A 12,354-nucleotide genomic window follows, 5' to 3' on the forward strand; every position below is an offset into this window, starting at 1 on the left:
TAAGAATCACATATTAAACAACATCAATTTTCCCACCAAATAACCAAAAATCAGGCCCCAAGGTGGCCCAAAAATCTATCCAGACAGATCTGGACAACAACAATAGATTGGAAAGAAATGGGATTTAACCCCAGGAAATTAGAGGATGGACCACCCTAGTAGGCCCCATAATTATTCAAACCATCCCACCCTCCAAAACACCTTTGCCTGTACCCCTATTGGTTGGATTTTGGGGCCACAAGTCATAGGGTAGGATGCCATGGGCGTCCTCCCTCTTTTGGGTGGCTGGATTTTTGTTGGCCCACAAGGTGGGCCACTCACCATGATTAGGAAATACAAATAAGGGAAATGAAGGAAAGAAGGATAATCCAGCCATAGGGTAAGGGCTCCACCACTATTGAGCCCTCCTAAGAACAATCTAACCACATTGATATATATCTACAATATGAATCTCACACATGCATGGCTAGAAATTAAATGGATGGTAGGAATACCATTCCCACCATGATCCTAAGGCCTAGATGACCTCATCATGCAATAAAATCAAGGGATCCACCATGATGGGGTCCATAAAGAAAAGCCTCATGCATGGGACATGCATGCATAAGGTAGGCCATTAGGCCACAACCATGGGATTGTGTGGGATCTCCACCATGGATTGGTGGGTCCCACACTTCCCTCATGTAAGAAAGGAAACACTTCCCACACTTCCCTCTCTCCAGAATCTTCCCGTGGGTCCAGAGAGGCAATGGTCATCGTCTAATGCTGAGCTCTTAATGCCATCGTGTAGCACTACCGAGCTTTATGTTGGTCTCCCCTGACCAATCTAATGCCTTCCTCAATTGGAAACTTCATCATCGGGTGATAGGTAGAAACTATAGCTCGCAGGACATAAAGGGAGGGTCGGTCTGGGATCGCATGGTAAATAGACGGGCAATTCACCACCAAAAAGTCGATCATTGTGGTTAGTTGGTTCTATCCGTCTCTGGCGGTGAGCGAAAGCTATATTGATTATTCGGTTATAACTTTGCCTCCTGAGAATCCGAATAAAGGAGTCTTGACGGCTTGGAGTCGAGACCATTTGACCCCCATTTTGTCGAATGCATGCGCAAAGAGGATGTCGGCCAAGGATCCAGTATCCATAAGGATTCGGAATACTTTGCAGTTGGCTATGGTCATCGTAACCATAAGCGCATCATCATGCGGATGATGGACTCCTCGGGCATCCTCTTCAGTGAAGGTCAGGCTGTAGGTTGCTATCTTTTGTTCTTTTGAAGGTTTGTTGGTGGTAAGGATTTCTTGTTCCTAGTCGGAATGACTGATGCTACTTGCATGGGCTCTTCGAGCTCGATTCGAATCTCCTCCACCAGTAGGACCTCTGAAGATGGTGCAAATTTCCCTAGTTGGCTCATTGTTGATGGGCTGTTCATCCTTTGAAATAGTCCGATCTCCCCTTCGAATAACATTTCCCCAAGGTGCCCACTGTGGATGAGCTCTTCGATCTCTTCCTTGATGTCGAAACAGTCGCTCGTCGAATGGCCGTGATCCTGATGAAATTGGCATTATTTATTTTTACTTCTTTTGCTAGGATTGAATTTCATCTTATTCGGCAATTTAAGGATGTGTTAGTCTTGAATCTCCATCAAGACTTGCTTGGATGTCTTGTTAAGGGGAGTGTATAACTTGAACTTATTGTCAGGCCTCTTGCTCATGCGTTGATTATCTCGTGATTGGTCGTCCTTCCTTTTCTTACTTCCACTGGCCGAACCGGGCTCTACCTTTGGTGGTCGTTCTTTGGCCGCCGTTCCTTTACTTTGGACGACCTTTCTAAGATAGAGGCTTCTTCGACATTGGAATACTTCTGCGACCTGTTCAGAAGGTCGACCATTGTCGTCTGAGGGATTTTGTCTAGCGAGAAGAGGAACTTGGGGTCTTTTAAACTTCCCATTATTGCAGTCAGAGCAATCTATTCAGAATGCTTCCATAATTGCATCACTTCGAGATGGAAGTGCTTGATATAGTCTTTCAGTAGCTCTCCTTTGTTTTGGATGATGTTAAGAAGGTGGGAGGATGGTTTGAGTCTCTCTTTTCCCCTGATGAAGTTTGTGACGAAGACTTGACCGAGCTGGGAGAAGGAGCTAATGGAGTGTGGCTTTAATTGTCTGAACCATTTTCGAGTAGTTCCAGTCAGAGTCAGTGGAAACGACCGACACATTACTACAGTGGACGCATTATGGAGCTCCATTCAGACCCTGAATGACTCAGATGCTCGGATGCGTCAGTAGTTCATAGGGTGATTTGTGGAATACGAAACTTGTTCGGCAATTGCACTTGCATAATGTCGGCAGTAAACGAAGGTTCGGTTTCCTCCATCATTGCCTCCATTAGGGTCGGAGCATTCGTATGGTAGGCTTGTCGTATATCCCCAATCTGACCACACAAGTCCTTTAATTCTACTTCTCATGGTTCGCCGCTCTTGGCCACAGCTTCGACAAGAGCTTTCCCACGCTTCTTCCTGTCCAGCTCGTGGCGTAGATCGGAAGCAGGTAGAGCTGCGGTCCCAGAAACGTGAGAAGGAGCCGACCTTATCAATCTAAGCTGTCGGCTTCTTTGAGAGACGATAGGTGTGTTGGAGGGCTGAGGAAGATTGTGGACTAATTGCTCAGCTTCTTGGGCGGTCCCCTGTACTTGCCAGGGCTGTAGCTATTCTAGTAACCACCTCATAAAACTCATGTTATTGTTTAGTGCTTCAACTTATTGCTTAAGGGAGTTCAGCCGTCCCCCTCTATTGCGAGATTGCCGTGCTTGCCTTGTAGGACAGGAGTTAGCCTTTTGTTGGGAGGTGGAGTCCCGATGACTATCAGGCTGCTCTGATTGAGTAAGATCAAGCGCAACAGGGGAGGCTCGAGCTTTCTATTTCCCTCTGGCCATTGTTTAACAAAGTGTTGAGAATGACTTCCGATGTCAGTTCCCACAAACGACGCCAAACTGTTGATGCAATTTTCCGGTAGACCCTTCTCTTGTCCTTGTACGCTTGCCTAGAAAATAAACAAGGAAGACCCTGGTTAATGTAGGGGACCCTCCGATGCCAAAGTCAAGAATCCGAGTCTTTGTAGGGATTATATGGCGTAAAGGGTTAGAGGTGTAAGAGTCCGTGTACCTTTTTTCACCATTGGGGAATTTTCTTATTTATAGTAGAGGAAAGATCACACCGTTGAGTGATCTTTTCCGTTTGATAGGTACGCATCGTAGTCGAATTAGAACTCCTAGTGTGTTGAAGATCTTCCCAAGATCCTTGGTTCACGAGATCCTTGGGATTCTGAACTTATCCCCCCGAGATCCTCGGAGAGAACTTTGGTTCGTTTCCTTGCATAAGGTTGGACGTCAGTCGGTAACCTTGTCCAACCTATAGATAGGGTCGGATGATAGAGGTGACGGTGCCTTAAAGATACGCTAGCCAAGCTATCAGAAGGTTGGCGTCATTCCGATGATAAAACTAACAAAGCATGCTTGTGATGCCCTTGTGATCATTAAGTTCAGTAGCCCTTAACTTCTTCGCCTTCGCGGGACTTGGTAGCTCTACTAAGCTATTCCTCTGGAGAGTCCGTTAAAGGTAGTGCTGACCTATTGTCGTCCTGACTTTGACTTTAAGTATACGTCAAATGGTTTGACTCTTTTTTTGCCATCGGCCCATTGGATCGTGCTGGTTGCTGGTCTGACCTTTTATTATGGATCGACCCATTTTTTCCACAACATCCATTATTGCAATGGTTATAGCAGTCCAAAACACTTTCTAGCTTCATCTCTTCTATGGATCTCTCTTTTAGTACATTTCCCCTTGAGATAGTTGCGCTTTTGAACGCCTCTCAGCCACTTCATTTTTGTTGGTCAATGTTTTATTTTGGTTTCCCTCAATCACCTATCATACCTTAAATAATTCGACTGCGCTTCTTGCATATCGACCTCAATCTTCCATGGACCATCCACGGACATGTAAAACTATATTTACACAAGTTGTAAGCTCGCAAAAAGCGCTCGGAATATTTGAAGATCTTTTGATCTATTTGCTATTCTTAGTACAATGCCATATATCACCTTTGCATTGAATTTTCCAAAATCGTGAGAAATAGGGTATTACAGGTTGTATGTGGCAAGAAAAGGATCCCGATTCCATCCAAAAAAAAAATTGAGATCATCCCAACCCGATCTAACTAGGCCTGACTTTGCTAAACCCAGTTCCCAAACCGACGGCCTTGACAACCTGACCCCACGCTACCTGAACTCGTCCCGTGTTGCAGCCCTAACCATACAACCCCTCGCCATCCCTGGTGGGACCTTCCCTAAAGAAGAGATGGAATGATCATCAACGTCGTGAAGTCGATCTACGCTCGGTTACATTTCTGACGTAGCAAAAAGAAGACAAAAACAGGCAATGAAAAGGAAAAAAAAGAAAGAAACAGAGATGGGGGTTTGATGCCTTCTTTACGCACTACACAACCTCCCACCCTCTCTCTCTCTCTCTGTCTCTCTGTTCATTTCCAAAAAGAATTCCATCTCTCTCTTCCTTTCTTCAATTGAAAAAGAATTCCGTATTCTCGTAATCATGTCTTCTTGGCTCTCCCTCTCTCTCCCTAACCCCTTCAAATCCCCCTCCGAAGAAGAAGAAGAAGAAGACGAGAGAGCTGCTGCTGGAGCAGAAGTGGAATCCGAGGAAGAAGAAGAAGAAGAAGACAAAGCAGGAGGCGTTAAAGAAGACCTGACGGAGCTCACCAAAACTATCAGTCGCCAGCTTTGGGGTGTCGCCTCCTTCCTCGCCCCACCGCCTCCTCCGGTGGGCCCCACCGATTCCCCCCCTTCTTCTCCTTCTTCTCAGGCACTCCTTGGTGGCATCCGCAACGACTTCGCCGAGATCGGCGGCACCTTCAAGACCGGCCTCTCCCGCCTCTCTAGCCACACGGCCGTCAATGAGATCTCCCGGCTCGCTTCCACACTCCTGCAGTTCCAGCCCGACGGCGATGCTGATGATGACGAGGGATCTGTCTCTGTCGTTGGCGTCACTGAGGAAGTCTTGGAATTTGCCAATGGCATGTCAGCCAGCCCCCTTCCTTGGCTGGAATTCCCACGGCTGCCCAAAGATGGTAAATTCCTAATCTTTTCTTTTTTAATCCTTCTCATTTCGTTTTATTTTGATTTTTTTTTTTTTAACATGCTGTGTTGAGATTCATTTCAAGGTTAGTTTTCTTGGATTTACTATCATGTGCACTGATCACGCACAATTGCTTACGATCTGAACCATTTATCTGGTGGTCTTTGCCATTGATGGGCCTTGTGGAAAAATGTCACTGTTGTGATGATCTTAAACATCTGATCACTGACACATGAATGGACGGTAGGGAAGGAAGGATATTTGTTATTTTCAGACCTAGCTGTTGGGTTTCTGGTGTGCCCTATTCAAAGCAGGGAACCTGACAGTTGTGACACGTCTTTTTTCCGTGCAGTGTACACGATACATAATCTATGCTCTGCCCACAGGTTAGGATTGCTCCTGAGGTTATTGGATCTAGCGTGTTTCATATTTTCCAGTGTGAAAATGTTTAATTTTCCTTCTGCTTTCAATCCATTTTTCTTTTAATAATGGTTATTTTGGACAATTGGACTTCCAAAGAAACCATTGCAATTTCTTGAAGAGATTTAGCACCTGTTATCTGTATTAAAATGTATGAGTGAGTTTTTTTTTTTCTTTAATTTTGCATTATGTCTTTAGTCCATGGTAATATGGGGATTGTGATTAGCAGCTTGTCCTATGCTATTCATCGGGCCAGTTGAAAAGCAAGGGTTCTTGGAGTTTAGTGGGCATTATTGGTGAGACGATCGGTACTTGCTATTCGTTGGGTGTTTACCTTTTCATACCTTTGTGAATCACGCTACTGTTCTTTGATCAGTTTCTGGATTTGTGAGACTCCCATTATAGTAATTGGCTGCTTTGTGCCTCACTATTCCGTTGTCTTTAGCAGTCATGTTATTATCTGCTATAAAAGACAAGAAGGGTGTTGCTTGTGTATACATGATGCGACCCAAAGTGATAGGTCTTTGAAACCAAGAATCTGTGGATTGGCAGTATGTATTGGATAACTCAGTGGTAAAAATCAAGAGCCAGCTGAAGCCTGATTAAATCAACAACTTGAAAAGTGCTACTAGATCTTCAAATCTCAAATGGACCTGAGGCTGTTACCTTTTGGAAGGCAATATCAGATTTGTATGATGCATATCTGGTTTTGAAGTGTTTTTAGATCTATTCTAGCCATTTCTACATGTTTTGCATGAGATTCCAATGTCGATGTTGGTTTCGATTTCGGCTGGCCCAAAAATTGGTAGGAATTGGTGCATATTGGTTGAACTGATGTTGAGGCTCAAAATAAGTTGCGTAACTGTGCAACCAGGAGGTTTTGTGCGGCCGCACAACAAATAAGATGATCAGGGCAACACTTGGGGTTTTGCGTGAACGCGTAATAAGAAAGATGGTCAGGGCAACACTTGGGTAGGTTTTTGATATTACTTGCACAATTGTGTGACCAAATAAAAGCCTAGAAAGCATTGGGAGCTGTTGCTCGGCCGCGCAATAGGCCGGAGTACACTGATGGGTTGTGCAGAAAAGGAGATTTCACACGAGTGGATGCTTATAAATACCCCTTCACCCCTTTCATTTGGACACTTCAGACATTCAGGAGCTCTTAGAAGATAAGATGTGCGGAACTTAGGTATCGAGAAGATCCGCAGAACATATCTTTCCTAGGAGTCATGCACTGACTTTAGTCAGTCGCATCCTGGGTTGGGAGAATTCTTGGAGTTGAAGAAGAAAGAGAAAGAAGAGACGCTAGAGCCAAGCCTGTTACATGACCGTGCAACGGGGGTCTTGCGCAACCTGCATGGAGGACTGTTACGTGGCCGTGCAATCAGGGATTTAATTCCCCAATTCAAGTCTCCTTAACTTGTGGATCTAACTTGTGGATCAACGCAGAGGGTTTCAAACCCGCACAACTTGTTTGTCACTTTGATGGATATTCAGCAGGGGCCAAAATGCTACCAACATGATTCTTTCAATTGATTTTTAATGTTGTACAATTTAATTGTATCTTGTTTTAGAATTAAGGGCAATGTAAGGAATGTAATAAGATCTCATATTAATGAAATCTTCGATGATGAACACTCTTTCATTCGAGTTTTCCTTGTTATTTTTTGAGAATAAATGTTCAAACTACCAAAATAATATTTTCACTGAAACAATTGGTGTGAGTTTCTTTTAAGTAAAAAAAAAGAAGAAAGAAAGAAAGGAAAAGGAAAAAAGAAAAAAGAAACAAATAGATCATATAAGTGGACAATGTCTATCTTGTTTCCAGGTATTTTTATGTACATGATGTATGGTTGCTGTTGTCTGTTTCTTCAGTATTGAATGATGAGTTCTAAATTATTTGATGGTGTTACTGACTTTAGTTTTAGAGTTTTAATGTATTTAGTGGTTTGTAAATCGGCCAAATGCAGTTGGACACATGACGTATTTCTACTATATGTCTGTAACTCCAAAAGAGTACATGTACAACTATACAAGTCTACAATCTATAGTATATAGATTCTATACTACTGATCATGGGCAACAATAAATAGTTAGATGAATCATAATATTGATGTTAGGTGATACTTGATAAGTCTACATCTCGTCATGTGTTTGCTTGTCCTATCAATGTAGCTGTTTCCAAAAAAGTGGAAATTAGATCTCTATGGAGTACGGAAGGGAATGAAAGAATTAAACCATATGAGCAGTTTGCATATAATTTTTAAGGGACATTCCTTGAATGATGTAAAAGGGCTTCCCCAGATGATACTTGTTCATGGAGGTTGATGAGATGGAAAGAGGTAACGAAGTACCTAAGTAGGTATATATTGGTTATTTGTCCATATGCTAAGGGGATGGAATGCTATTGCTGATGGTTTAGCCAATTGAGCGTCCGATCTCCAATCTCTCCAAATTGGAGATTCCCTTCATTTGTTTTAATTGTAAAATGGCTTTTTCTTTAAGAAAATTTTATCTTGGCCTAAAAAAAAAATATAAGTACAGTCTACAGTACATGTGCATAACATAAGCAAAGGAGTAAAAAGAGCCGTAATTGAAAGAAAAATATATTGAAATTATGAAGCCCCTGTAATATGAGCAAATCTATTGAAAAAGCACAATTGGTTAGTTCATGGCTTAATTTTCTGAAATACATGGAAATCTAACGAGAAAAATGAACAAGAAATGTTTTACCCCTCACAAAGGTTTTTTTTGAATTGGTTCTTCTGAATTTGATCCGTCAAAATAGTCTTATATTCGCTTTTCCGGTTGCAGGGTATAGGCAAAGACTCCCAAATCTCCCTTCTCCATTAGGTAAAAATAGGAAAAAAAAGATAAAAATAGTGAGAACTGAAGAAAGGATCCTTAGGTGCCCGTGTGAGCGTATTGGTTTGCATTGGTGTGTATTGGTTGTAGTAGTGCTTGTATTGGCCAATTTTGTGTGAATTTTGGGGGTCTCCTGATCCACCTCTGTAAATATCATATTGAGGACTCTTGATACAAGATATGTATTGGACAATATGATAAATATTGGCTGATATTTTAGTTTGGACTCGAGGCATAAATGGTTATGGATGACGTGACAAGGCATTTAGAGGAAGGGGCGTCTTATGGTGTGTTTGTTGGTAGATTACATAGTTTTGATTGATGAGATGAGGAAGGGGTGAAAATAGAGCTCAAACTATGGAGGGATGCTTTAGAATATGAAGGTTTTAAAATTAGTGAATGTATTATAATTTTAGTAACAATAGGAATGGAAATGAGGAATTAGTTAAGCTGACCAAGAATTACCCCAAAATGTCCATTTTCTTGGGTCAATAAATAGGGGGAGCAGAGAGGTTGAGAATGATATTGCTAATAGAATTAGAGTTGGGAGGATGAAGTGGAGATGTGCTTCTAGAGATCTATGAGATCACTTGCATACCAACCAAGCTGTAGGGAAAAATTTATAGGATGGCCATGAGACCAGCCATTCTTTATGGGAAAGAATGTGGGGGCAGTTAAGGAACAATGCATTTATATGATTTGTGCAGTTGAAATGAGGGTTTTGTAATGGATGAGTGGCAAGGTGAGGAAGAATAGAATTAGAAATGACCGCATTCGACTTATGAGCAACATTGATAGGTACTGAGATGAGGGAAAGTAAACTTAGATGGTTTGTCCGTGTGCAACAGAGACCAATAATTGCACCAGTTAGGAGTTGTTTCAAGGTGAAGGCTTTGAAAGGCAAGGCCCTAAAGGACGTAGGGTGGGGGTAGTAAGAAAGGACTTGATGACCTATGGTTTAACTGAGGATATGGTCCTTGATAGAATGGAAGGGTGGAACCGGATTTGTGTACCCGACTCCAATTAGTTGGGATAAGGCTTAGATGATGATAATGATGATATGAAGTCAAAATTTCATTCTTGCAGGAAACCACCACATTTCCATTCAAAAGTGGTGAACGGTTCTCCTATGATTTTGGAAAGACATTTCCAGTGGGTGGGGAGAATATGAGAAGAATTGTAAACTCATTAGACTGCAACACCCCATTAACCTAAAAAAACACCTCTCTGCTCTCTCATCAGTCTCTTATCCTGAGATCATCTTCTCTCCATCCTCTTCCCTATCATTCCTTAAATTGTTTTTCAGCACAAAACAGGTATGTTCTCCCTATAAGCTTCTTCTTTCTTACATCTTTTTCATGGTTTTTTCTTCCATTTGCTACTCATTTGCTTGTGCATATTCGATATGGGGCTTTTGTGTCTCTTCAGATTGGTGCTATTATAGAGCTATGATTTGCAGCTATTTCATAGATTCGATCTTAGCCTTTCTTAGAGCTTCAATTTTTGGCATCTATTGAGCTTCAATTATGAATGGTGACTATTTTTGGCCTTGGTATGGCTTATGATGGGTTGATCCAAACCTATGGACTCCACTATGGATGATCCGAGGATGGAATGAAGATCCTAGACTTAATATGCCCAGATGGATTGATGCAGGGACATGTGATGACCTAATCTTAGATGCATGTATAATCAAGTTAAAGAATGTTCAAATAAATACACCAATTAACTAACCGTTTCCAGTCAAAGGGATTAGGTAAATTTCAAAACAAAAATGAGGTCATTCCGTCAGGATCATGCCCCTTAGCATAAAATTGCGTAAACAGTAAAAAGAGAGGACCTAGGGATATGAGGATATTCCAGATCTAGCATAAGTCAGTCCACAGTCAAGTTTGGATATGATCCTACTGACTAAATATCCCTATTTTCTGTTCAAACTAGAAAGGGGATATCAAGAGAAGAACGAAAGGGGTGAAGAATGAAGGGTTCGAGATGAAGAATGTATATGTCCTTTTGTCATTAAGAGAAAAGGATGATGATTCTTGCCTTTTCCTGCACCTTGAAGATCTAAAAAGAAGGAAACCTGAAATTGGGGTTGAATCCTCAACACTTAAAGAGCCAATCCTGAAACCCTAATCTCTTAAATAAAGAGGAAGAAAAGAGACGAATTTTTATTCATTCAATAATAATCAAAATAGGGTTTCTTACAACGTATATGTAAGCTATGGAAAAATAAAAGTGCACTAAAGCGCCTGGAAACAAGAAACGAAAAGTAAAGAAAGTGCAATAAAGCCCCTAAAGTAAGGAAAAAACAAAAACGCCTAAAACTAAAACACCCGTGTGGTAGGGTGTGAAATCCGACCCATGGATCTATGGTCAGGGTGCGGTCATGCCGCTCTTGCACTCATAGCACATCAGAAAATGGGTCCGATGGACCCAATGTCCATCCACATCAACTCCTCTGCTTCGGTACTCTGTCGGCGACGCTTCCTCCTCTGGCGCACTCTAAAGGGCGCACCACTGATGTCTCCATCAATTCTCCCCGGGTAGGAAGAATTCGCCACTGGCGAAAGTGAACTCCTGTATCTCTCGAGCAAATTGGGGTCGATGCACTGTAGCTCTGCTTCTGTGATTCAAGAGTTATCTGTAATGGGCCTGTTCCTTCATTTGACTAGGAATTTCTTGAAACCCCCGGAGCGAGTGGAAATCGCCTCGGAGTCCAAAATTTCCTCTATCTCGTCTCTTCTCGGTGCAGGTGGAAGAGAAGGTAAGATGGGTACAGGAAGATCAGGCTGTGGCTGAGGTCCATATATAGGGATGGTCTGGGAAGAAACAAGGGGACCAGTAGATAGAAGTAATGGCTCATGAAAGGGAACTAGATCTTCCACATTAAATGTGAAATTGATGCCCATGGTAGCGGGGATATCAACAACATAAGTATTAGACCCCAACCTTTTCACAATTTTATGTGGGCCTATGCTACGGGCATGAAGCTTCTTCACGGATCCAGGTGGAAACCGATCAGACCTAATACGAACCATGACGTCATCTCCAGTTTGGAATTCCTTAAGTCTCCTGTGAGTGTCAGTAGAAAGTTTATAATGTTCATTACTTGAATTAATCTTCCTCCTGATCTCATTATGCAATGCATGTATATGCTAGGCGAAAGACTCTCCTAACTCTGAAGGACACTGTGGGGTAGCCATGGGGATCAAATCTATGAGGGCTCGGGGTGTAAGACCTGAAACAATTTCAAACGGGCTTATTCCTGTGGACCTGTTCACTGAAGAACTATACATGAATTCTGCTGTGGGAAGAACATTGTTGCAGGTCCTGTGATGGTCTCCATCCAGACATCTTAACAAATTCCCTAGGCTACGGTTCACTACCTCTGTTTTACCATTTAATTGGGGATGATATGTTGAAGAAAATTGGAGCCTCGTACCCAAAAGATGCCAGAGAGTCTTTTAAAAATAACTAGTGAACTTAGTATCTCTGTCAGACATGATGGATCTAGGTACTCCATGGAGTCGCACAACATCTTGAAAGAATAACTTAACAATATGGGAGGCATTTGAGGTCTTATAACAAGGTAGGAAATGGGTCATCTTAGAAAATCGATCAACAACCACGAGTATGGAGTCGTGCTTACGAATAATCTTGGGAAGCCCAAGCACGAAGTCCATACTGACATCTTGCCACGGGGCATGTGGAACTGGCAAAGGAGTATATAAACCTATATTTTGCTTCCTCTGCTTCGCCAGTTGACATGTCCGACACTGCCCTACAATCTTAGCCACATCTCGCTAGAGATTAGGCCAATAGAAACGATCAGACACAAGGGCAACTGTTTTATCTCGACTAAAGTGACCTACTATCTTTCTAGCATGCAGCTCCCAAATTAGAAAATTGCGGAGGGA

At 42.3% G+C, this 12,354-nt stretch overlaps 1 protein-coding gene across 1 annotated transcript in view; it reads left to right on the forward strand.

The window, feature by feature from the left end:
• The first annotated feature begins 4,183 nt into the window (after positions 1-4,183).
• Positions 4,184-12,354, forward strand: part of LOC131255388 (uncharacterized) — a 38,209-nt gene continuing 30,038 nt past the window's right edge. The window contains exon 1 of the mRNA XM_058256088.1: positions 4,184-5,138. Within this exon, the coding sequence (XP_058112071.1) occupies positions 4,604-5,138 (535 nt within the window). The 5' untranslated portion in view covers positions 4,184-4,603. The remainder of the gene's footprint in view (positions 5,139-12,354) is intronic.

This window comes from Magnolia sinica, chromosome 9 (assembly GCF_029962835.1).
Source record: "Magnolia sinica isolate HGM2019 chromosome 9, MsV1, whole genome shotgun sequence".
In the NCBI taxonomy this organism is placed as follows: domain Eukaryota; kingdom Viridiplantae; phylum Streptophyta; class Magnoliopsida; order Magnoliales; family Magnoliaceae; genus Magnolia; species Magnolia sinica.